Source organism: Pelobates fuscus, chromosome 5, assembly GCF_036172605.1.
Source record: "Pelobates fuscus isolate aPelFus1 chromosome 5, aPelFus1.pri, whole genome shotgun sequence".
Lineage (NCBI taxonomy): Eukaryota > Metazoa > Chordata > Amphibia > Anura > Pelobatidae > Pelobates > Pelobates fuscus.
In genome coordinates this window covers 5,332,103-5,359,642 of record NC_086321.1, presented here as the reverse complement: position 1 = coordinate 5,359,642, position 27,540 = coordinate 5,332,103, and the positions used below count along the sequence as shown (strand labels likewise).

At 45.4% G+C, this 27,540-nt stretch overlaps 1 protein-coding gene across 1 annotated transcript in view; it reads right to left on the bottom strand.

Annotated features, from left to right (window-relative positions):
• Positions 1-26,806, bottom strand: part of LOC134612346 (B-cell differentiation antigen CD72-like) — a 66,077-nt gene extending 39,271 nt beyond the window's left edge. Inside the window, exons 1-2 of the mRNA XM_063456683.1 lie at positions 26,720-26,806; positions 21,858-21,980 (exon numbers count right to left, since the gene is read on the bottom strand). Of these exons, the coding sequence (XP_063312753.1) occupies positions 21,858-21,980; positions 26,720-26,783 (187 nt within the window). The 5' untranslated portion in view covers positions 26,784-26,806. The remainder of the gene's footprint in view (positions 1-21,857; positions 21,981-26,719) is intronic.
• Between the last annotated feature and the right edge of the window lie 734 nt (positions 26,807-27,540).

Here is a 27,540-nt window from a genome sequence, read left to right as displayed (position 1 = left end):
CTGCCAAGTGACCCTATGTAGGGGGAACAGTCTCTATTCTGCTCTGTGTCAGTGTGTATCAGGGGCTTTGAGAACAGGTGTCAATCCATATCTACCAAGTGACCCTATGTAGGGGGAACAGTCTCTATTCTGCTCTTTGTCAGTGTGTATCAGGGGCTTTGAGGACGGGGAACAGTCTCTATTCTGCTCTGTGTCAGTGTGTATCATGGTCTCTGAGGACGGTGAACAGTCTCTATTCTACTCTGTGTCAGTGTGTATCAGGGGCTTTGAGGACAGGTGTCAATCCATATCTGCCAAGTGACCCTATGTAGGGGGAACAGTCTCTATTCTGCTCTTTGTCAGTGTGTATCAGGGGCTTTGAGGACGGGGAACAGTCTCTATTCTGCTCTGTGTCAGTGTGTATCATGGTCTCTGAGGACGGTGAACAGTCTCTATTCTACTCTGTGTCAGTGTGTATCAGGGGCTTTGAGGACAGGTGTCAATCCATATCTGCCAAGTGACCCTATGTAGGGGGAACAGTCTCTATTCTGCTCTTTGTCAGTTTGTATCAGGGGCTTTGAGGAAGGGGAACAGTCTCTATTCTGCTCTGTGTCAGTGTGTATCATGGTCTCTGAGGATGGCGAACAGTTTCTATTCTACTCTGTGTGAGGAGGAGGAACGGGAAATGAGTAGCTCGGCATCCAACCTTGTGCAAATGTGGTCTTTCATGCTGTCGTGCCTGTTGAGGGACCCTCGTATAAAAAGGCTGAAGGAGAACGACCTGTGCTGGGTGTCCACGCTACTAGACCCCCGGTCTCTATTCTGCTCTGTGTCAGTGTGTATCATGGTCTCTGAGGACGGGGAACAGTCTCTATTCTGCTCTGTGTCAGTGTGTATCAGGGGCTTTGAGGACAGGTGTCAATCCATATCTGCCAAGTGACCCTATGTAGGGGGAACAGTCTCTATTCTGCTCTGTGTCAATGTGTATCAGGGGCTTTGAGGACGGGGAACAGTCTCTATTCTGCTCTGTGTCAGTGTGTATCATGGTCTCTGAGGACGGGGAACAGTCTCTATTCTACTCTGTGTGAGGAGGAGGAATGGGAAATGAGTAGCTCGGCATCCAACCTTGTGCAAATGTGGTCTTTCATGCTGTCGTGCCTGTTGAGGGACCCTCGTATAAAAAGGCTGAAGGAGAACGACCTGCGCTGGGTGTCCACGCTACTAGACCCACGGTCTCTATTCTGCTCTGTGTCAGTGTGTATCATGGTCTCTGAGGACGGGGAACAGTCTCTATTCTGCTCTGTGTCAGTGTGTATCAGGGGCTTTGAGGACAGGTGTCAATCCATACCTGCCAAGTGACCCTATGTAGGGGGAACAGTCTCTATTCTGCTCTGTGTCAGTGTGTATCAGGGGCTTTGAGGACAGGTGTTAATCCATACCTGCCAAGTGACCCTATGTAAGGGGAACAGTCCCTATTCTGCTCTGTGTCCGTGTACATCAGGGGCTCTGAGGACAGGTGTCAATCCATATGTCAAGGTGTCAATATGTCATATGTCAGGTGTCAATCCATATTCATTGCGATTTAGGAATGTTAGGTGATTTCTGCCCTTTATGGATTAAAACCATACTCAACTGCATCAACTGTGTAATTTTCCATGGGAGTTTTGCCATGGATCCCCCTCCGGCATGCCACAGTCAATGTGTTAGTCCCCTTCAAACAACTTTTCCATCACTTTTGTGGCCAGAAACAGTCCCTGTGGGTTTTAAAATTCGCCTGTCCAATTTTCGGTTTGCAGAAGTTCCCGTTCGCTGTTCGCAAACCGAAAATTTCGTGTTCGCGACATCACTATCAATGATTGTTTCACAATGATTTGTGAAAGACTCATTTTTGATACAGAGCTGACTGAGCCACATTAGCCTTGAGACTTAAAGGACCACTCTAGTGCCAGGAAAACATACTCGTTTTCCTGGCACTAGAGTGCCCTGAGGGTGCCCCCACCCTCAGGGACCCCCTCCTGCCCGGCTCTGGAAAGGGGAAAAGGGTAAAAACTTACCTTTTTCCAGCGGTGGGCGGAGAGCTCTCCTCCTCCAATCCTCCTCTTCTCCTCCCCGTCGGCTGAATGCGCACGCGCGGCAAGAGCTGCGCGCGCATTCAGCCGGTCACATAGGAAAGCATTCATAATGCTTTCCTATGGACGCTTGCGTGCTCTCACTGTGATTTTCACAGTGAGAATCACGCAAGCGCCTCTAGCGGCTGTCAATGAGACAGCCACTAGAGGAAATAGGGGAAGGCTTAACCCATTCACAAACATAGCAGTTTCTCTGAAACTGCTATGTTTATGAAAAAATGGGTTAACCCTAGAAGGACCTGGTACCCAGACCACTTCATTAAGCTGAAGTGGTCTGGGTGCCTAGAGTGGTCCTTTAACCCCTTAAGGACACATGACATGTGTGACATGTCATGATTCCCTTTTATTCCAGAAGTTAGGTCCTTAAGGGGTTAAACATTGCCATTCTGTTTACATTACAGGGTAAACATGCAGTCTTCCTAACTCAAACAGCCGCAATAAATGTGACTTTTTAATCGGATTGTTTTGGTTAGCGCACTCCCTACACTGAAAATAGCAGCCAAAGGGGCGGTGGAGACCGGCGCTGCGGCGCAATGAGTTATACTCACCTTTCAAGCCCTCACCGGTGGGGGGGAGGGGAAGGGCACATGTGTGTGAATTGCTAGCTATATAGTGTTCGTTTTAGCAGAGAGGATGATCTTTTGTCCTTTCATTTAACCCTTTGCTGATATATTTAATATTTGCTCAGTGATGACCTAAGTGGTGTGAATACCCTTCATTTTCAATTTGGAATTGATTAATTCTGTAGATAATTTGTTTAAATAATATTAAAAACTGCAAAACCTAGGTGGAAAATATCATGCTCTAACACTGCAAAATGTTTAATTATAAATAATAATAATAATAATGTTTTAGGCCAAAAGTTCTAAAATTCATAAAAGCTGTGTTGGTGTGTGAGTGTACCCTGAGTGACTAAAGTGTCTGAGTGTCTAAAACCCTTTTCAAGGGGTTCTAGATCTATTGACTCCAGGGAAATAACTCCAGCCAGCCGAGGGCACCACTGGGACATGGCACAGATTGCTGCCACAAAATCTTCCCTGAGTGGGACTGGCACAGATTTCTGCCATGTGATCTGCCCTGAGGGGGCTGGCACAGATTGCTGCCACTTGATCTGCCCTGAGGGAGGCTGGCGCAGATTGCTGCCACATGATCTGCCCTGAGGGGGGCTGGCACAGATTGCTACCACTTGATCTGCCCTGAGGGAGGTTGGCACAGATTGCTGCCACATGATCTGCCCTGAGGGGGGCTGGCACAGATTGCTGCCATGTGATCTGCCCTGAGGGGGGCTGGCACAGATTGCTGCCATGTGATATGCCCTGTGGGGGCTGGCACAGATTGCTGCCAAAAAATCTTCCTTGAGGGGGCTGGCACAGATTGCTGCCATGTGATCTGCCCTGAGGGGGCTGGCACAGATTGCTGCCACATGATCTGCCCGGAGGGGGGCTGGCACATATTGCTGCCACATGATCTGTCCTGTGGGGGGGTGGGCTGGCTGGCACAGATTGCTGCCACATGATATGCCCTGTGGGGGGGGGGGTATGGCATGCGAAGCTGGCACACATTGTGGGCGTTGTGGTGACACTAGTCCCAATTCCATACCTTCCAATGTTCTAACACTGTAACGTATTTAAACTCAACCATTGAAGCATTTTTGCTGCTTTTTAATTATTTATTTACCCTGGGTCCAACCCTAGCGTGAGGAATGAAATTACTGTTTTTTTTTTATTTCCCAATTTCCCATAGATTTCTCTGATCTGGGGCTCCAGGTCTGCACAGGTGCAATGGAAAAGCTTTTTGTCTTTGTTTCCACGTAATGATGGCAGTGGCTGATCCTATCCTCCAAGATTTGCTGAGATCACATGGTTGTAGTCACCGGGATATGAATGACTTGTAAGCAGAATGAAAGACAGAAAATAACCAAATGTAAAGAAATGGAAATCTTTTGGATCAACAGCAAAAAAACAAATGTGAGGAAGGCTGAACTTGATGGACGCAAGTTTCTTTTCAGCTATGTAACTATGTAACTATATAAGTACAATAAACAAGTACAGTATAAATGTTTGGAATCCTTTCTCTCGTGTTCTATAAAATTTATATTACAATAATTGTAAGTCAAGACTTCTTATTTGCTTTACCTTCTTTACTGAAACCTTCAGCAGCAAAGCAATGGCAGCATCACTAATGGGTAGTACCCAAGCTGAAACCCTTAAAAGGGAGGGAAGACAAATTGAATAGACACAGACTCATATTGCTGCAAACTATGTATCATTTGTATTATGCATGTTAACTGCAGATAGGACTCCTCTCCCAAAGGAAGTAGACTTAGAGTGAAGGTCCAGTTTGTAGTGCTTAATAAAAGATTGTTGGAGTGGACCAAGTAGCTGCACTGCAGATGTCATCTGGAGGAACCTCTGCCCAATTAGCCCAAGATGTAGCCAGGGATCTGGTAGAGTGAGCTCTAATCTTGGCCAGAGGAGTCAGCTTGTTCTGAAGGTAGGAGTCTGTTATGACAGAAGCTATCCATCTCCTTAAGGTAGAGGAAGAGGCTGCTTCACCCTTTCAAAGGCCAGAAGGAAGGTCAAATTATTTTTTAGTTTTTTTCTGAAGTCAGAAGTAACAGGTACTTAATGAGAAGTTCTCTCACATTGCGTTCATGGAGTCGCTCTTCCCCGGGAGAAGACAGGGAAGAACAGAAGGAAGGGAGAACCACTTCCTGGAGAAGATGAAATCTAGAAATGACTTTAGGAAGGAAGTCTTCACTAGGTCTTAGGGTCACTTAAACATGAAAAATATGAGTGTGTGACTCATCACTAGAGAATGCCTGGAGTTCCAAAATTGGCTGTGGAGACTGCCACCAGGAACATTGTTTTATGAGTGAGGCATTGAATGGAGATATCCTGCAGAGGTGTATAGGGATATTCAGTTAAAGTGTTTAGGACCATAGGTAGATTCCATGGAGGTGCTGTGTTTCTGGCTGGAGGGCGCAAGTTTAATGCTTCCTTAAAGAACCTTGAGATGAGAGTGTGAGAAGACCATGGAGGTATTACAAAGGGCCGATAGGACTGAGGACTGCACCTTCAAAGTGTTGAGCCTGAGAGCTCTGTCCAGGCCTGCCTGTAGAAATTCCAGAACATGGAGGTGAGTAGGGTGTAGAGAATCAAAAGCCTTTGCCGCTGCCTATTTTTGAAAGGTTTCCCAAATTCTGTAACAGTAGGCTGATGTTGACTGTTTCCTTGCCTTCAGGAGTGAATTAAGCACTGCTTCGGATAGGCCCTGGTTAAGGAAGGACCCCTTTTCATTAGCTAGGCCCCCAGATTCCAGCTTGGCTGGGTTGGGTTGAGTTTCTGAACCCTGGATGAGAAGGTCCGGGATATTGGAAGTAACCAAGAATGGGTCACAGACATTCTCAGGAGAAGGGAATACCGAGATCTCCTTGGCCATATCGGGATAATGGCTATCACTTTCTTTCTAGATTTTTCTCAGTACCCAAGGAATCAGAGGCAGGGCAGGGAATACATACCCCAGGATAAAGTTCTGAGGATGGGAAAGGGCATCTTGACCCAAAGCAAGAGGGTTATTGGAAAATGAAAAGTAGCTTGTCACCTGAGCATGTTGGCAATTAGATCTACCTAGTATATGCCCCACCTCTTTGCCAGAGCCTGAAACACACTGGGGTTCAAGCTCCACTTGCCTGGTAGTATTTGAGTTCTGCTGAGAAAATCTGCCAAAATATTTTCTGTCCCTGGGAGGTAAACTGCTTTCATCCCCTTGATATGAACTTGTGCCCAGGACATCAGTGGAGTAATTTCTCGTAAGAGAAGTTTGCTTCTTGTGCCTCCTTGGTGATTTATGTATCCAGCCAATGCTCTGTTGTCCGTCCATATGGTTATCTAAGGGCTCTTGAGAGCCCCATGGAGTCTCCGTAGTGCAACGTATATGGTCCTCAATTCCCTCAGGTTTGAGTGAAGTTACCTTTCTGATGGGTTCCAAGTGCATTGAATCCATGTAGATTCTGTGTGAGCACCCCAATCTGTCATGCTCGCATTCGTGGTGACAATTTGCCAATGCAGATCTTCTAAGGGAAAATCACTCTGTAGGTTGTCTTGCGGTAGCCACCATACCAACTGATCTTTTGCTATTTGTGGAATTTGAATCATTTGATTCCAGTTGCTGCGATAGTTGTTGAACTGATAAGGGAAATTTAATTGGATTGTTCTTGAGTTCCATTGAGCACAATGGTTGGAGTTAGTGATCCCAGAATGCTCATGTACTGTTATGGCTGTTATGGCTATTAAAAAAGATTGGGGGAGGACCGAGAGAATCTTGTTTTCCAGTCTGCTCATCCTCTCTTGTGATAGAAAGACCTTTGCTTCTTTGGTGTTTATGTAGGCACCCAGGAATGTTGTGTGTTGGGAAGGATTTAGAGAACTCTTCTCCTTGTTGATAATCCAACCGTGTTCTATTAGACAGTTCAGGGCTTGTATAGTGTGACAAGTGGCTTCCTGAAGGGATAGAGCAACTATTAGCATGTCGTCTAGATAGTGAAATATGACTAGCCCTTGTTGTCTTTGATGTGCTTGGGGCAAGGCTTAAAGGGACACTCCAGGCACCCAGACCACTTCTGCTCATTGGAGTGGTCTGGGTGCCAACTCCCACTACCCTTAACCCTGCAAGTGTAATTATTGCAGTTTTTTTTTTTAAACTGCAATAACTACCTTGGAGGGTTAAGTCCTCCCCTAGTGGCTGTCTATTAGACAGCCACTAGAGGAAACTTCCTGCTCTATAGCACAGGTTTTCTGTGCTAGAGCGTCGCTGGACGTCCTCACGCTGTGTGAGGACCTCCAGCGTCGCTCTATTCCCCATAGGGAAGCATTGAAATTCATTTTCAATGCTTTCCTATGGGGTGCGCTAATGCGCATGCGCGGCACTGCCGCGCATGCGCATTAGGTCTCCTCGGCCGGCGGGCGAGATCAGTCTCGCCCACCGGCCGACGTAAGCAGAAGGAGGAGCGGTGGGGGAGGAGGAAGCAGCGACGTGGGACCTGTCGCTGCCTCTGGTAAGTCACTGAAGGGGTTTTCACCCCTTCAGCAACCGGGGATTGGGGGGGGGGGAGGGAGAGGGACCCTCCAGTGCCAGGAAAACGGATTGTTTTCCTGGCACTGGAGTTTCCCTTTAACCCCTTAAGGACCAAACTTCTGGAATAAAAGGGAATCATGACATGTCACACATGTCATGTGTCCTTAAGGGGTTAAGCCTCTGAGGAAGGCCTCTGAATTGGAAATGCTGTCCTAATATGTGAAATCGGAGGAACTTGTGATGGAGAGGGTAGATGGGAACGTAGTAATATGCATCCCTCAGGTCTATAGACTTTAGCCAATCCCCTCTGTTGTTGTTGGGACTAATAGTGGATATAGATTCCATCTTAAATGATGGGCGTTTCAGAAATACGTTGATGTTTTTCAGATCTGTAATCAGTCTCCATTTCCTATTGGATATTGGGGCCAAGAACACTTTTGGATAGGTGCCTTTGTTTCTTTCTGAAAGAGGTACCTCTTCTATGACACCTTGGAGAAGTAGTTTTTTGACACTTGCTATCAAGACTTCCTGTCAGGATTACTAGTTGATCCAGAACGTAGAATTGTGTCACACAGATGACTAATAGGTAACGTATAACGTATATATATAACGTATATATAACGACATATTGTGACTTTGGTGAACAATACCCCTTTAAGACTATGTCCCCAGACCTGTAAAATAACTTGCCTCTCCCACTTGGTTCAGTAAATAGGGCTTACTGAACCAAGTACCACACAGGCAGACCTCCCAGAAGTTAAAGTGTGCAGGCAATTTACCTCCCAGGCTGTCAGGTTACTGCAGGTTAATTGCCGACCGCTGGGTGGCCGCCATTCGACAGTCGAACACGTGGCGGCCGCCATCTTTGTTCATTCGAACGTGGTCAGCGGTGTATGCTAAAGATTCTGTGGAACTAAAATCAGATGCGCAAATACACGAACACCGCTGACCGCTGACCCTTACCTTCTTCCATACTGAACTTGCAGCTCCGTTCGAAGATGACCGACCGCACAGCCCAAATCTATGGAACTGTTTTGGGCAGGAAATTTTGCTTGCAGTCGGTCATAAAGGACTTCCATATAACTTTTGATCCACTGGAGGGATTTGGCTGATTTTTGGAAGTGTTTATGTTTGATGTATACAAATGCAGAAAGAAAAGTCCTGCGCTCAACTCCCATCACTACTGGGCGGCTGCAATGACTACAGTACACATCAGCCCCAATACATAGTAAAAACCAAAGAAAAACATGTTACTTGCGCTCTATCCTTTATCCCTATGTATTTTTAAAACAAATGGAGGGCTTTTAGTTACCTCCAATGGCCATGAGAGGATTGAGCCCACCTGCCACATCAAGGCAGACCCCCCTAGGTGGGTCCTAACTCTAACCATTCACCTTGCTTCCTTGAGCCTCTGGCAAAAATCTCTAATGAGACAGAAAGGGGTATTTTTTTTATATACACCCCTATACATTATTAACCCTTAATAGGGAACACATGGGATGGGCGGCTGCATTGTAACAAGGCTGAGTAATACAAAAATTGGATACAAATGCAGAAAGAAAAGTCCTGCGCTCAACTCCCATCACTACTGGGCGGCTGCAATGACTACAGTACACATCAGTCCCAATACATAGTAAAAACCAAAGAAAAACATGTTACTTGCGCTCTATCCTTTATCCCTATGTATTTTTAAAACAAATGGAGGGCTTTTAGTTACCTCCAATGGCCATGAGAGGATTGAGCCCACCTGCCACATCAAGGCAGACCCCCCTAGGTGGGTCCTAACTCTAACCATTCACCTTGCTTCCTTGAGCCTCTGGCAAAAATCTCTTGTTACGGACCGTTTCAGCATAAAAGGGGAAAAATCCGTTTAGGCGATAATCCCCTTTTCACAAAAAGGCACAGCTACTGTAAAAGCACCAAAACTCACGAATTGGATATAGGTGAATGCACCAAACTCCCGAACTGCATACAAGGGAATAAGGTAGCACTCCAAACTCCCGAACTGGAACCTCACGAATTGCTGCTAGCAGACGAACAGGAAAAGCTCCCAAGCGGCTTACACTCCTGGCAGTCAGTCCCTATCAGCATACAGTGAATCCCCCCAAGAACGAGACAAGGCTCCGTGTTGAAGGTCAAGCAGTGGTCTGTTTATTCAGGGCTACCTGCCCCTGTATTTATGCAGGTCTCCCACCTGGTGGACACTCCCCTAGGGGACCAGATGGAAGACTGAAACAGCAGACAGACATGTATCAGATTAGTACATACAGCCACAATACCTTCCCACCATGCATCTTGGTTTGCTCCTCCCTGCCCTGGAGATAATTAATGAAGTAATTCAATTATCTCCTAAGACAAAGGCCAGACTCCATTATGCACATGGTGACACAGAAACAGACTATCACTTTAAAATACATACAGACACATTTTATACATAAAACACAGACATGTAACATATCCCCAGATAGCTCAGGTCTGGGTGCACATTATTAGGTGAATGGCACCCAGATCACACAAATACATTTTAATTGCCATGGAGCCAAAGTCTTTAATTATACGAACAGGCTCCGTGGCATTGCTATCTGGGTTACTACAGTTCACATAAAACAAACTACCGAATTTCCCTGCATTCACCAAATTCATACGAATGAGAACCAGGGGCTGGAGGTTCAGCGGTGCCTGCACGGAAAAGTGTCAGATTTTGATGCATGAAAGCCGGGCAGAAAAGTGCTGGCTGCCCGGGGAGCTCCAGAACACCGCCACCTAGCGGCCGCTAAGTGTAACAGCGGCCACACAGTTAACAGGCAATTAACCGCAGCTTCAGGGAGGTAAATTGGCAGCACACTCCAGCTTCTGGGTGGCCAATTAACAACGCCGGCCGGCTTCCCACGGCTCTGGGGAGGTTGGTGAACGGCTGTTTGTTCGGTAGATGAAATCTACCGAACTGCTGTGCAGAAAGGGAGAAATAAATCCTTCTGCACAGTAGCTGCCGGTCCATAGTCCAGAGGCAGCAGGCGGGCAACCAGGCTCCTCCAATACAATGTGGCGAGATTGGTTTCGTCACATCTCTCCCCCTTTCCAAAAAGACTAACAGGGTACCTGACCTCCTGCCGGTCAGTGCCCTTGTTAGTCCAGCAACCCACCCACAAAGCAAAAAAAACAGTACAGCCCACCCACAATAAATGGTTACTACACCTGGGTAGAGGAGAAGTTTGTCCATGTCCAGGTGCCTCACCACGGCTGTGTAGGGGACTGGTAGGCTGCCTTGGTGGGTTGCTGAGTGGGCAGAGACCAGCGGTACTCTGTCCTGGTGCCAGCACTACCACCGGAGCAGTCTGGTTGGAGCCTGGTTGCTGGAGACGGACTGTCTCCCCCTTAGTTGCATAGCTCTGCTGCTGAGTGGGGAGACCGGTTGTCTCCCCCTTGGATACACAGCTCTGTCGTGGGGGGGTAGGACCGACCATCCCTACCCCCTGTGTGGTAAGTGCAGAGACCACGGTCCCATCTGCACTGGTGGGGGGTTTACAGTCTCCCCCTGGTACATTAAGCTGCCGCTGGAGAGAGGGGGTAACAAGCTCCTCTCCCGATAGAACACTCTGCCCATTCATGATCCGCCACTGGGGAGAGGTGGTAACAAGCTCCTCTCCCATACATACTTCCAGTCTTTGCGGAGGGAGACCGACTGTCTCTCCTCCCAATACAGAGTCCTGCTGCTGGGGAAAGGAGGTTGGGCTCTCTATTCCCTGCTGGATACTCTGCCGCTGGGGACTGGAGACTGGGCTCCCAATTCCCGGCACATCACACTGCCGCTGGAGAATGGAGACTGGGCTCCCAATTCCCGGCACATCACACTGCCGCTGGGGAGGGAGGACACTGCTCTCCTCTCCCTGTATTTCCCACTGCCTTCCTGGCATACCACTCTGCTGCTGGGGGGCAGGAACAACTACCTCTGCCCCCTGTAACTCAGCCTGCCGCTGGGGAGGGAGGACGCTGCTCTCCTCTCCCTGCACTTCACATTGCCCTCCTGGCATATCACTCTGCTGCTGGGGGGCAGGAACAACTACCTCTGCCCCCTGTAACTCAGCCTGCCGCTGGGGAGGGAGGACACTGCTCTCCTCTCCCTGCACTTTACACTGCCGCTGGGGAATGGAGACTGGGCTCCCAATTCCCTGCAGGACCGGTGGAGAGACCTCGGTCCCATCTCCACTGGCCACCTGGGGTTCTTCCCAGTAAAACTGTACAATATCTTCCCAGCTGAAGGGATCTGGGTCTGCGCTTCCCTGCTGAGCCTTCTCACTGGAGTGGAACAGATTTTGGTAGCCCTGTTCCAGCTCCATCTCCCGGGTCACCAGGTGGACCAGGTCTTGCTCAATCTTATGAGTGTCGTCCCAGTCATACCTGCTCTCCCTCCACTCAAAGAGATCCTGGAACCGGGCTTGTGTAGCGCTCCCAAACTCAGGCTCTGCAAAAGTCTCCCATAACAAGCCAGGACCATCAAACTCGTCTCCCTCTGGCTTGTCATGCTCGGCTGTCCAGGGCAGGTACTGAGCTTCATACCACCAGAGCGCCTGGTAGGCATCCTCCAGCCACATTTCCTGCCATACTAGGTGTTCCAATTCCCTCACCCATTCCTCCAGGGGCTGCTCTCCCAGGAAGGGCATCCGCAGGGCTAAGTAATACAAAAATTGGATACATTTCTGCATTTGTATCCAATTTTTGTATTACTCAGCCTTGTTACAATGCAGCCGCCCATCCCATGTGTTCCCTATTAAGGGTTAATAATGTATAGGGGTGTATATAAAAAAATACCCCTTTCTGTCTCATTAGAGATTTTTGCCAGAGGCTCAAGGAAGCAAGGTGAATGGTTAGAGTTAGGACCCACCTAGGGGGGTCTGCCTTGATGTGGCAGGTGGGCTCAATCCTCTCATGGCCATTGGAGGTAACTAAAAGCCCTCCATTTGTTTTAAAAATACATAGGGATAACGGATAGAGCGCAAGTAACATGTTTTTCTTTGGTTTTTACTATGTATTGGGGCTGATGTGTACTGTAGTCATTGCAGCCGCCCAGTAGTGATGGGAGTTGAGCGCAGGACTTTTCTTTCTGCATTTGTATCCAATTTTTCTATTACTCAGCCTTGTTACAATGCAGCCGCCCATCCCATGTGTTCCCTATTAAGGGTTAATAATGTATAGGGGTGTATATAAAAAAATACCCCTTTCTGTCTCATTAGAGATTTTTGCCAGAGGCTCAAGGAAGCAAGGTGAATGGTTAGAGTTAGGACCCACCTAGGGGGGTCTGCCTTGATGTGGCAGGTGGGCTCAATCCTCTCATGGCCATTGGAGGTAACTAAAAGCCCTCCATTTGTTTTAAAAATACATAGGGATAAAGGATAGAGCGCAAGTAACATGTTTTTCTTTGGTTTTTACTATGTTTGATGTATGCTGAGTTTAAATATTTAACTTTATGGAGATTGAATGTATGGTTTTAAAGTTACAGTGTATGAGTAAAAACTGTATTTTTACTGTCTGTGATAATTATGTTAAACCATGCTGGGTGTTCCAGCACCTCAGACCTCTTCTGACCCTCTAACTTGCAGCCTTGACTCATGTTTGTAGGGGACAGCTATAATCACTACAGGGATTGCTATGCTCTTCATACTCCCTTAGCTACTGAGCTCTTGTAAGAGCTCTTGTTCCTGATCCTGCTTCGCTCTACAGAAGGAAGAGGTTCACCTACTGGAGCCTGGTCGTAGGACCAGGGCGCAGAGCAGACGGCGAGATACCAGCCCAGCAGCGGTGGTTCATAGAGTCTGCAGTACTTATGGTGGCTACGCAGTAGTTATGGTGTCTACGGTGCTGATGATCCTTTGGTGAGCGCTAGGAGCATCCTTTCTACGGTCCAACTTCCAGCCAGCCTGGAGGCAACCGACGGCCTTTGTACTCAAAGGCAGTTACCAGGTTCCCATTTGCATAATTGCTGCTCAGCATTAACCCTTCTGTGGATTTGGTTGCTGCTCGGCACGACTTTTCCTGTGTGGACAGCAAATGCCATTAACCACATTTGTATTACACATTACCCCCCACCTGAAGAACACCCACCGCCGAAACTTGGCGTGAAAACAGCAAATTTTGTGTCCAGCATGTATATCAGATGCTTAAACCCAAGAACAATCGGCTGGTCCATAACCTTTCCAATCCACCAAGTACTGCAAAGTGCCCCGAGAAAACCTGGAATCAATTATGGAATAGAAACAACAAACACACTACAATAGTATGTATAGAATAAAATGTTAAAACAAACTTAACTTAGTGACAGCTTCCCAATGGCAACTTATCCACATAGATGCCGGTAAACACATGTATACAAAGAGTAGAAGGGAAATCGCTGTCTATACCTATAAAAAAGAAATTAACAATACATAGTGAAGATTGTTATGAGCATGTATAAAGACACGCTAACAGGTACACTCACAAGATGTCAGGAGTTTTGCGCATTCAGAACATCACCCCTGGGTAGCTGAGGGGGAATATGCAACACTGGGACTGCTAGATGTTATCGGTCCACAGATCCGGAAACCACAGAAGAGCAGGAACAAGTAGTATGATTAGAAAATTTATTTGGTAAAATAAGGCACTAAAATCTACCAAATAAATTTTCTAATTATGGAATAGACCTCATACTCTTCCTGTCCAGAAACAACTAAAGGAGGAGGAGGGACACTTTAGACATTTATTGCAAACAAAAGGTTTGAGTAGCGACACATGAAAGGTATTTGGAATACGTAATGAGGCTGGGAGGGCCAGAGAATATGACACAGGGTTAATCCTCCGAAGGATACGAAAGGGGCCCAGGAATCTGGGTGCAAACTTCATACTAGGAACTTTCAATTTGATGTTGCGCGATGATAACCATACTCTGTCACCCACTTGGTAAACGGGGTTGGCACCCCGCTGTTTATCCGCATAGAACTTGAAGCGATCAGCCGCAGTTTTGAGAGCAGAAGGAACTTTGGTCCAAGTATCACGGATAGAATAAAGGTGATCATCCAAAGCAGGGATAGTTTTCTCGGAGAAAACAGCCGGCAGGACAGTGGGATGACGACCGTTATTAACAAAGAATGGGCTGTGACCAGAAGAGTCATGGGTGGCATTGTTCCTCTCAATCTTGGCCAAGGGTAGTAATTCGGACCAATTATCTTGAGTGCTATTTACAAAACAACGCAGATATAACTCTAATGACTGGTTAGCCCTCTCAGCCGTGTCATTAGTTTGGGGATGGTAAGCGGAAGAAAAAGACACTTCAATGCCCAACTGTTTACTGAACGCCCTCCAAAACCGAGACACAAACTGAGAGCATCTATCAGACACAATATTGCGAGGAATGCCATGCAGTTGGACAATCTCACGTATAAAGATAAGAACCAGGTCTTGAGAGTGGCAATTTTTTTAAGTGGAATAAAATGAGCCATCTTGGAGAAACGGTCAACCACCATAAGAATGGTGGTATAGCCATTGGAACTTGGAAGTTAAACTATGAAGACCATTGACAAGTGGGACCATGGAACACTAGGTACAGGAAGTGGTTGCAACAAACCACAAGGTAGCTTATGAGGGACCTTAGAAACAGCACAAACTAAACAAGCCTGCACATAGTCCTTCACATCGTTTTTAAGGGAATCCCACCAAAATGATCTTGTGATCGCAGATATGGATTTATTGATACCTGAGTGACCAGCAGTAACATTGTTGTGAAACACCCTCAGCACATTTTTTCTTTCACCTAATGGAACAAACAATTTGTCCAGTGGTTTATTGCATGGTGCCTGAGACTGAGCCTCCATTATAGCACCAAGCAAGGGAGAAGACAGTGAAAGAACAGTAGAAGCGATGATACATTCAGGAGGCACGATAGGGGATGTCTCGTGTTCCTGTAACCAGATCTGTAAGTTATAAGGAAGTTAAAGTGAGACAGATACAAAGACCATCTAGCCTGTCTAGAAGATAGACGTTTAGCATCCCCTATATAAGCCAAATTCTTATGGTCTGTGTGGCGAAACCGACCTCGCCACGTGTCCTTGGAGGGGGCTGATTGCCCGCCTCTTGCCTTTGGACTATGGACCAGACTTTATGGGAATGTGATACCCCAGATAGCCATACCATGGAGCCTATTCATATAATGAAAGACTATGGGAAAGACTTTAGCTCCATGGCAATTGTACTGTGTGAGTAGGATCTGCGCGCTATTCGGTAGTTTTGTGCGCGCAGATACCAGCTATCTGGGGATAGGTAAAATGTCTGTGTGTTATGTGTAAATGTGACCTTATGTATTTTAAAGTGTTTTATGTCGTTTTGCAACCATGTGGTTAATGGAGTCTGCCTCTAGTCCTGGATAATTGGATTACTTCTCCAATTAACTCCAGGGCAGAAGGGAGGAAACCAGGGTGCATTGTGGGGATGTTTTTCTGCCAGCCAGGAGGGACAAAAGATACTTTTAGTAACTTTTGAACCCCTGGTCGGATTCATGCCATTTTTTAATATGTTGTTCCCCTGAATGGATTGATTGTGGATATGTATTTTTTATGTGAATGTGATGTATGGTTTTAAAGTTATGAAAGTTGTGTAAAAGTACATTTTACACTGTATGCATAATGGGATTATGTGTCACACTAAGGGGAGGGGATGTGTGGGAGGTAACATCTATGTCATTGGTTCTTTTATGCCTCCCCCTGGGTGTGGCCTGTATGTGTGAGTTGGAAATAAAAGCCAGGCTGGATGAGCCAGTCCAGAGTTCCTGCTTAACCCTCAAAGCGATGTGTCGTCTTGTTCTTTGGGGGAATTGGATTGTATGCTGACTGCCAGGAGTGTAAGCCGATGTCTGCTTTTCTTGTTCAGCTGTTCCAGTGTTCGTGTGTCTCCAGTCGGGAGAGTGGTGTTTGCAGTAGCTGCCTGTGCATCTGGAAAGGGGGATATCGCCTAAACTGGGTTTTATCCTCTTGTAAGTGAAACGGTCCGTTACAGTCTGTAATGATCAAAAGGGGATCCTTGGAACCTTCCAAAAGATGTCGCCACTTTTTAAGCGCTAGGACAATGGCAGTTTTTAGAAAGGACTCTAGATCCTCTCCCTCTGTTGGTTTTAGAGGAAGAGGAAGGAGGCTGATAGGATCTCCAAGATGCATATCTGTTATATTCTTTCCCTGATCGATATGATCTATTGTCTTGAAAGGACTTGTCGCGAAATCTCTTAACTTTCCATGAGCTTGATTATGGGTTTCTCTTCACTTGAGGTAGGAAAGATTTCTTGCTGTCGGCAGCTTTTTGGATGGCCTCACCGAGGACTTTTACAAAGAGGATATCACCCTGGAAAGGAAGAGGAGAGGCTTTTGAAGAGTAGTCAGCTCCTCAAGATTGTAGCCACAGGGAGACAGATAATGCCATGCTGTTGGCAATCATCTTGGATATATCCAGGGATGCTTCGGAACTGAAATCTCCCACAAGTCTAAAATCCCTAAGGTTGTCCAAATCCCTAGGGTTGTCTAACCAAAGTTTCATAGACCTGGAGAGGGTGGTAAGAGCTATGGCTGGATGTAAGGCTGAGCCCAAAGACAGATAGGCTTTTCTTAGGTTAGCACCCAGTCTTTTCTCCATAGGTTCCCTTAAATATGCCATGGAGTCAATAGGAAGCGTAGTACGTGTAACGGAGCTCCCTGTACCCTGGCTGGGTACCTCCGCCAAGGACCGATTCCTAGCTAGAACAGGGAACAAACTGTCGCACTTCTGCCCACAGTTGCCATAGCTTGACTGGGTCTCTGGAACTGCACCTTCCTGGAGCCGAATGGGAAATGTAGTCCAGGCACTGGACTACACTCAGTCCTGGGAGCTCTAGTCTTTACAAGGACTTTTCCCGTTGAATCCCCTGCAAGCTGGAACAGCAGACACAGGGGTTAAATCTTTCTTCCCTCCAATAACAGGACGACACACAGTTTTGGAGGGCAAGCTGGAATGCTTTAATGGTAGCCACAACTGGCCTTATATGCAGGTCCCCATGCAAGGGGCACTCCCTCCTGGACCTTGTGGGGGACTGAAGCACAAAGTCACAGACCAATGAAAAACGTGTTTAAATACATGACACTCCCCTACATACAATCCCTCCCCTCTGCCTGGGAGATAATCGGATCAGTAACTTTACTAATTCTAATCCAATTATCTCTAAGCACAGAAAAAACATACTTTTTTAAAACACCCCAAAGGTACCCTACAAATACATAAAACCCCACAAAAGTTACATCCTCTGATAGCCCTGATCTGGGTGACCAACATATCAAAAAATCACCCAGGTCAGTTCAGGATTTTTTTCTGGAAGTCATTTATTTGACCGACTGCAGACATGTTGTAGTTCCGTGAGATTCATGCCAAAACACCGCTGCCTGCGTTCATGCGAACAAGATGGCCGCCACCTCGTGATTGTCCATAGAAATTGCGGCTGCCCAGACGAACAATTAGAACACTGCAGTGAGAAACTTTCCAAGTTGTTATTAGGTGATAACAAGCCCCAGGGTGGTCTCTGGTTCGTGCGGTTGTCGCTTACGAAAGTTCGAAGTGTGGCCATACAAGTCCAAACAGGCACACACAGTGGTTTAATCAGGGTTTAACACATGGGCCATAGTCACAGGGTAGGAGGCTGGCAAACATTCACACTCTTTGAACCACATTCTGACTTGGACTAATTTTCACTATTACTTTTCCAACCAACACCACTTTTATCTATTCCCATACAATCTCCATCATACTTGCATTCAAATTCCTGGGACCTATCGGAGAGAAAATCTACAAACTAACTGCTAATTATGCTGGTTTTATTTAATTAATTTAAATTTACTAATAGCAGGAATATATATTTGGATAAACTTTGGTCAGATTTCAATCATTAGAAATCTTAGTTAACTAGAGAATATATGGTTATAAAAATCCCATTCCTGCGGGTGGAATAAAGATAACGATATATTAATGATACATGTGTCAGAGGTTAGCTCGCCACATTTATCCAGATGTATTGACTTGTTCTGAAATAAGTGAATCTTATTTAGTAAAGTTAAAATTCGGCAATGGTTAAATGATCTGGTATGAACATTACTTTAATAGGATATTGCCTATGAGGATTGTAGCCAGCAGTGCAAGGGTTACTTAGTGTGATCTAACTGTTAGCCAGAGTTTTATTGCTTTAGGCTGTGCTGTGAGTTCTGTGTTCTGTGTGAAGTTACTTTCTAAGTGAAGTACCCTAACATAAATATTGTTAAAGGGACACTATAGTCACCTGAACAACTACAGCTTAATGTTCAGGTATTATCTATAGCTCCCTGCAGGCAATCTAATGTAAACACTGTATTTTCAGAGAAAATACAGTGTTTACATTGATTGATAGGAATACCTCCAGTGGCCGTCACTCAGACGGCCACTAGAGCGACTTCCTATCACACAGGGCCCTAAAAAGGCCCTGTACACGTCAGACGTATTAAAATACGTCTGACGTGTTCAGGAGAGAGAAGGCACTGTGTGCGCGCCTTCTCTCTCCAGCCTGTCAGCGGAGGAGGGGGGCGGGCAAAGACCGCGAGCTGAGCTGTCACTCAGCTCAGCTCGCGGCCGCGCACACCGCGCGCATGCGCGGTAGTGCGCTCAGGACTTCAGAGGGCGGCATGAATGCCGCCCTCTGAAGTATGTGCGCATGTGTGGCGAAGCCGCGCATGCGCACAAGGGAGGAATGACGCTTCCAAATGGAAGCGTCTGATTGCTCCCGGCTCGCGCCCGCCTATTTCGTCATTTTGACGAAATAGGGGGCGCGGCTTCACGAGGCTCCCGGCGCTGGAACCAGGTAAGTAAAATTGCCTCCCTGGAGAGTCCCTTTAAGTTCTTGACAACTGGTCACTTTTAGCAGCTGAATTGTGTCTAAATCATATTTGTCTAAAAATATTATATGCTTATGTTATACCTAAATATTCACTGATTGTCATGCATGTTACATATTATTATTATTTTATTATTATTGTCACAATAAATTATATTTTTAGAAATTGTGATTTACTGTGTGAAGTAAAATCCTCTAATGAGCGTTCTCTAGGATCAGAGAGCGGTATGGGTCCCAAGGGGAATGCCGCCAAATATTTCAGGCACCCGCCGAGTCCGCTCATGCCCGGGATTGGACTGGGACCCGGCAGGCGCATCTTGTTGTGGCGGCATTCCCATGTGGTGATGGGAATGCTGCCTATCGCTTACCTCCTCCTTCGACGCTTTTGGCCTTACTGACAGGAACTCCTCCCCTTATACAGCAGCCGGGTCTGTAAACAGCGGCCGCTACAAGTTAGAACCTTTTAAGGTTTTTATTTTGGAACGTGTGGGTGATGTCACACACACACACATGTTCACTATCACATGCTTCCCTGCAGCCAATCAGGGAGCACCTCAGGCTATTTAAACCTTTTTTGTCCATTTCTCTGTGCCCTGTCGTGGTTTCCATTCTGGTCATCCGAGAGCGCGTTTTTTGTACTGATTCTTGGGTATTTTGACCTTGGCTATCCTACTATACATACATAAAAAGGTATGTATGTATACTATGTGTTTTTAAGTGGTGTAGGGGATACCACTTTTTAGGTGTTTGAGCATTATCTTCTATTCACCCCCATATTGTGCACCTATTTTGTTTTATTATTGGCTATCCTACTGACTGTCTGATCTCTGTATCCCTTGATTTTTGGCTTGGCTCCTGACTATTCTGTCTTCTATATTCCTCGACCTTTGGCTTGCTTAAAGTTTCCGTGATTTCTGTGTTCTTGTCCACAGCCTGTCTTGTGGTTTTTCCTTTTATACGTTACATTCGGTCGTTCTGAGGCCCGGGAATGCGTCTTAGGGCTTTCTTTATTTTCTACTTAGGTTCTGTGTGTTGGACATTCGTTTATCCTGACAATCCCTGTAGAGGAGTAGAAGTATTACCTGCAGTATCTCCGCTGGTAGACGTAATCCGCATTCAAATACAGCGTAGCGCGGCAATCCTATCTCCATTCCCCAACAACTGGACGATACATAGCTTTGGGAGTCAACTGGTTTTTATTGAGCCACAGCTGGCTTTTATGCAATTCCCCATGCAAGGGGTTTCTTTAATTACATTCCCCTGGTGGACCTTGTGGAGGACAGGGAACAAAGACACATTTCCCATGACCCTTTTCTGTACTTGGAAGATAATTGCATAAGAACAATTCCTTAATTAGATTATCTCCCAAGTACAGAAAATTAAACTATTTTAAAACATCATAACTCCCATAATACTAATCAGAACATAGAAACATAGAAACATAGAAACATAGAAACATAGAATGTGATGGCAGATAAGAACCAATCGTCCCATCTAGTCTGCCCAATTTTCTAAATACTTTCATTAGTCCCTGGCCTTATCTTATAGTTAGGATAGCCTTATGCCTATCCCACGCATGCTTAAACTCCCTCACTGTGTTAACCTCTACCACTTCAGCTGGAAGGCTATTCCATGCATCCACTACCCTCTCAGTAAAGTAATACTTCCTGATATTATTTTTAAACCTTTGTCCCTCTAATTTTAGACTATGTCCTCTTGTTGTGGTAGTTTTTCTTATTTTAAATATAGTCTCCTCCTTTACTGTGTTGATACCCTTTATGTATTTAAATGTTTCTATCATATCCCCCCTGTCTGGTCTTTCCTCCATGCTATACATGTTAAGATCCTTTAACCTTTCCTGGTAAGTTTTATCCTGCAATCCATGAACCAGTTTAGTAGCCCTTCTTTGAACTCTCTCTAAGGTATTAATATGCTTTTGAAGATAGGGTCTCCAGTACTGTGTACAGTACTCCAAGTGAGGTCTCACCAGTGTTCTGTACAATGGCATGAGCACTTCCCTCTTTCTACTGCTAATACCTCTCCGTATACAACCAAGCATTCTGCTGGCATTTCCTGCTGCTCTATTACATTGTCTGCCTACCTTTAAGTCATCAGAAATAATCAGCCCTAAATCCCTTTCCTCAGATGTTGAGGTTAGGACTATCCACATTAAATGTCAGTTTCCACATTTTTCGAGTTTACCTAAATCATTAGCCATTTGGCTTATCCCTCCTGGAACATCAACCCTGTTACATATCTTAGTATCATCAGCAAAAAGACACACCTTACCATCAAGACCTGCTGCAATATCACTAATAACAATATTAAAAAGAATGGGTCCAAGTACAGATCCTTGAGGTACCCCACTGGTGACAATCCCAAGCTTCGAATATACTCCATTGACTACAACCCTCTGTTGCCTGTCACTCAGCCACTGCCTCACCCATTCAACAATATTGGAATCCAAACTTAAAGATTGCAGTTTATTGATAAGCCTTCTATGTGCAACAGTGTCAAAAGCCTTACTGAAATCTAGGTAAGCAATGTCTACTGCACCACCACTAAAGGAGGAGTTAACCCTGCAAGGTAATTATTGCAGTTCATAAAAACTGCAATAATTACACCTGCAGGGTTAAGGGTAGTGGGAGTTGGCACCCAGACCACGCCAATGAGCAGAAGTGGTCTGGGTGCCTGGAGTGTCCCTTTAAACCGGGACACATGTGTGGTATGCAAGGCTTTACTAATAGGAGAGGCATAGAGAAAATATCTCTTACTCTGTATCTGTTTTCTAAAGGTTGGTCCATGAGAAGGCCGTGGATTCTGCCGTTGTTCCCTCTCAGCATTCAGATTCTCATATGTCATTTCCCACTCATCATACGATGGCACCTGGGGAAAATCTGCAATGGGAAGAGATTAACTCTTTTCATTTCTTCCTGAAAATGTTATATAGGATAGGAAGCGTCAAGTTATCGCTGGGTCTGGTCGTGTTATACAGTGAAGGAAAATGTATTTGACCCCCTGCTAATTTTGAACATTTGTCCACTAGCATAGAAATGATCAGTCTATAATTCTAATAGTAGGTGAATTTTAAAAATAAAAAACAGAATAAAAAACAAAATGCAGAATAAATTCCCCACACAAACCATACGACATATATCTATATATCTACTACCCTTTCTATATCACTGTTACTGCTCCCTCTGGAAGGCTATCCCAGGTATCTACTACCCTTTCTATATCACTGTTACTGCTCCCACTGGAAGGCTATTCCTGGTATCTGCTACCCTTTCTATATCACTGTTACTGCTCCCACTGGAAGGCTATTCCAGGTATCTACTACCCTTTCTATAGCACTGTTACTGCTCCCACTGGAAGGCTATCCCAGGTATCTACTACCCTTTCTATATCACTGTTACTACTCCTACTGGAAGGCTATTCCAGGTATCTAATACCCTTTCTATATCACTGTTACCGCTCCCACTGGAAGGCTATCCCAGGTATCTACTACCCTTTCTATATCACTGTTACTGCTCCCACAGGAAGGCTATTCCTGGTATCTGCTACCCTTTCTATATCACTGTTACTGCTCCCTCTGAAAGGCTATCCCAGGTATCTACTACCCTTTCTATATCACTGTTACTGCTTCCACTGAAAGGCTATTCCAGGTATCTACTACCCTTCTATATCACTGTTACTGCTCCCACTGGAAGGCTATTCCTGGTATCTGCTACCCTTTCTATATCACTGTTACCGCTCCCACTGGAAGGCTATCCCAGGTATCTACTACCCTTTCTATATCACTGTTACTACTCCTACTGGAAGGCTATTCCAGGTATCTAATACCCTTTCTATATCACTGTTACCGCTCCCACTGGAAGGCTATCCCAGGTATCTACTACCCTTTCTATATCACTGTTACTGCTCCCACTGGAAGGCTATTCTTGGTATCTGCTACCCTTTCTATATCACTGTTACTGCTCCCTCTGGAAGGCTATCCCAGGTATCTACTACCCTTTCTATATCACTGTTACTGCTCCCACTGGAAGGCTATTCCTGGTATCTACTACCCTTTCTATATCACTGTTAGTGCTTCCACTGGGAGGCTATCCCAGGTATCTACTACCCTTTCTATATCACTGTTACTGCTCCCACTGGAAGGCTATTCCAGGTATCTACTACACTTTCTATATCACTGTTACTGCTCCCACTGGAAGGCTATTCCAGGTATCTACTACCCTTTCTATATCACTGTTACTGCTCCCTCTGGAATGCTATCCCAGGTATCTACTACCCTTTCTATATCACTGTTACTGCTCCCACTGGAAGGCTATTCCTGGTATCTGCTACCCTTTCTATATCACTGTTACCGCTCCCACTGGAAGGCTATCCCAGGTATCTACTACCCTTTCTATATCACTGTTACTACTCCTACTGGAAGGCTATTCCAGGTATCTAATACCCTTTCTATATCACTGTTACCGCTCCCACTGGAAGGCTATCCCAGGTATCTACTACCCTTTCTATATCACTGTTACTGCTCCCACTGGAAGGCTATTCCTGGTATCTGCTACCCTTTCTATATCACTGTTACTGCTCCCTCTGGAAGGCTATCCCAGGTATCTAGTACCCTTTCTATATCACTGTTACTACTCCTACTGGAAGGCTATTCCAGGTATCTACTACCCTTTCTATATCACTGTTACCGCTCCCACTGGAAGGCTATTCCTGGTATATACTACCCTTTCTATATCACTGTTAGTGCTCCCACTGGGAGGCTATCCCAAGTATCTACTACCCTTTCTATATCACTGTTACTGCTCCCACTGGAAGGCTATTCCAGGTATCTACTACCCTTTCTATATCACTGTTACTGCTCCCACTGGAAGGCTATTCCAAGTGTCTACTACACTTTCTATATCACTGTTACTGCTCCCACTGGAAGGCTATTCCAGGTATCTACTACCCTTTCTATATCACTGTTACTGCTCCCACTGGAAGGCTATTCCAGGTATCTACTACCCTTTCTATATCACTGTTACTGCTCCCACTGGAAGGCTATTCCAGGTATCTACTACCCTTTCTATATCACTGTTACTGCTCCCACTGGAAGGCTATTCCAGGTATCTACTACCCTTTCTATATCACTGTTACTGCTCCCACTGGAAGGCTATTCCAGGTATCTTCTACCCTTTCTATATCACTGTTACTGCTCCCACTGGAAGGCTATTCCAGGTATCTACTACCATTTCTATATCACTGTTACTGCTCCCACTGGAAGGCTATTCCAGGTATCTACTACCATTTCTATATCACTGTTACTGCTCCCACTGGAAGGCTATTCCAGGTATCTACTACCATTTCTATATCACTGTTACTGCTCCCACTGGAAGGCTATTCCATGTATCTACTACACTTTCTATATCACTGTTACTGCTCCCACTGGAAGGCTATTCCAGGTATCTACTACCCTTTCTATATCATTGTTACTGCTCCCACTGGAAGGCTATTCCAGGTATCTACTACCCTTTCTATATCACTGTTACTGCTCCCACTGGAAGGCTATTCCAGGTATCTACTACCATTTCTATATCACTGTTACTGCTCCCACTGGAAGGCTATTCCAGGTATCTACTACCATTTCTATATCACTGTTACTGCTCCCACTGGAAGGCTATTCCAGGTATCTACTACCATTTCTATATCACTGTTACTGCTCCCACTGGAAGGCTATTCCACGTATCTACTACACTTTCTATATCACTGTTACTGCTCCCACTGGAAGGCTATTCCAGGTATCTACTACCCTTTCTATATCACTGTTACTGCTCCCACTGGAAGGCTATTCCAGGTATCTACTACCCTTTCTATATCACTGTTACTGCTCCCACTGTAAGGCTATTCCAGATATCTACTACCCTTTCTATATCACTGTTACTGCTCCCACTGGAAGGTTATTCCAGGTATCTACTACCCTTTCTATATCACTGTTACTGCTCCCACTGGAAGGCTATTCCAGGTATCTACTACCCTTTCTATATCACTGTTACTGCTCCCACTGGAAGGCTATTCCAGGTATCTACTACCCTTCTATATCACTGTTACTGCTTCCACTGGATGGCTATTCCAGGTATCTACTACCCTTTCTATATCACTGTTAGCCATTACTGCTCCCACTCGAAGGTTATTCCAGGTATCTACTACCCTTTCTATAACACTGTTAGCCATTACTGCACCCACTGGAAGGCTATTCCAGGTATCTACTACCCTTTCTATATCACTGTTACTGCTTCAACTGGAAGGCTATTCCAGGTATCTACTACCCTTTCTATATCACTGTTACTGCTCCCACTGGAAGGTTATTCCAGGTATCTACTACCCTTTCTATATCACTGTTACTGCTTCAACTGGAAGGCTATTCCAGGTATCTACTACCCTTTCTATATCACTGTTACTGTTCCCATTGGAAGGCTAGTCCAGGTATCTACTACCCTTTCTATATCAATGTTACTGCTCCCACTGGAAGGTTATTCCAGGTATCTACTACCCTTTCTATATCACTGTTACTGCTTCAACTGGAAGGCTATTCCAGGTATCTACTACCCTTTCTATATCACTGTTACTGTTCCCACTGGAAGGCTAGTCCAGGTATCTACTACCCTTTCTATGTCACTGTTACTGCTCCCACTGGAAGGTTATTCCAGGTATCTACTACCCTTTCTATATCACTGTTACTGCTCCCACTGGAAGGTTATTCCAGGTATCTACTACCCTTTCTATATCACTGTTACTGCTTCCACTGGAAGGCTATTCCAGGTATCTACTACACTTTCTACATCACTGTTACTGCTCCCACTGGAAGGCTATTCCAGGTATCGACTACCCTTTCTATATCACTGTTACTGCTCCCACTGGAAGGCTATTCCAGGTATCTACTACCCTTTCTATATCACTGTTACTGCTCCCACTGGAAGGTTATTCCAGGTATCTACTACCCTTTCTATATCACTGTTACTGCTCCCACTGGAAGGCTATTCCAGGTATCTACTACCCTTTCTATATCACTGTTACTGCTCCCACTGGAAGGCTATTCCAGGTATCTACTACCCTTCCTATATCACTGTTACTGCTCCCACTGGAAGGCTATTCCAGGTATCTACTACCCTTTCTATATCACTGTTACTGCTCCCACTGGAAGGCTATTCCAGGTATCTACTACCCTTCCTATATCACTGTTACTGCTCCCACTGGAAGGCTATTCCAGGTATCTACTACCCTTTCTATATCACTGTTGCTGCTCCCACTGGAAGGCTATTCCTGGTATCTACTACCCTTTCTATATCACTGTTACTGCTCCCACTGGGAGGCTATCCCAGGTATCTACTACCCTTTCTATATCACTGTTGCTGCTCCCATTGTATTAGTTCACCTTAATACCTCAGCTCTCCCCCCCCACCCTTCCCGTGATAGACACTGGCAGATATTAATCGAAGTGATATCTTTTGAAAGGTGGGGAGAGTTGTAAAAGTTGGCCAATCACCATGGCAACTCATATAAATAGTAATTTTAACTGATTAGTTGCTATGCTTTGTATAACCTTCTATCTCAGGTTTAATGTTCAGGAAAGAGTCAAGATTACTTGTTGTAGTGGGGTCCTGGAGCGGCGGTCTCATGAAGCGCAGGTCAGCGTAGATTACAGCCATGGCAGCCCACGGTCTATCAAATCCTCGTTAGCTATCTGGTACCAGATTCTGTCTGCATGAGGAAGGAAATGGGTGGGTATCGGTACATGCTGTGTGCAGTCATGGGGGACACTAAACAGAGAAGTAGCACATTTTGGGTGAATTTCGCGCTGGTTCCCAGCTGGGGTCGAGGTTTTAGCAGAGTGGGTGGCATCAGGATCATTTATTTATTTTTATTACAATTCTAATATCAGTGAATTTAACAAGGAGTAGAACATTGAGTTTGTCACGATGAACACAAAAACAGGGGCAACACGAACACGGCCCACCCAGCTGGAGAGGTCCTCACCAGTGTATAATAAAGACACTGATTGTCAGTTTAATGCTAGCAGCGGTCTAGAGAGTGCAAAAAAAGAAAACAGTCTAACTACACGTGTACAATGTGTGTCCCTTTTTCAGGCAATATGATTTCACGTAGGTGGAGGGCATCATACACGCGTATTTAGACTGTGTTCTTTTTTTGCACTGTAAACACCATTACTAATGTTAATATTTGTTATTTATTTGCCAGGTTATTCTGGATCTCATTACCAATGTAATAATATGTATAGTTTAATAGACCTGTGATCGCCAGTGAATGAGGCTGAACTGTATTGGTGGATAAACACATATTGACATATTATATCCTTGAATATTTCAGTGTTACAAAAAAAAAGCATCCAAGTGTCATTGAAAAATCTGATACATAATCTTATAAAATAAACTTTTTAGGCCAATA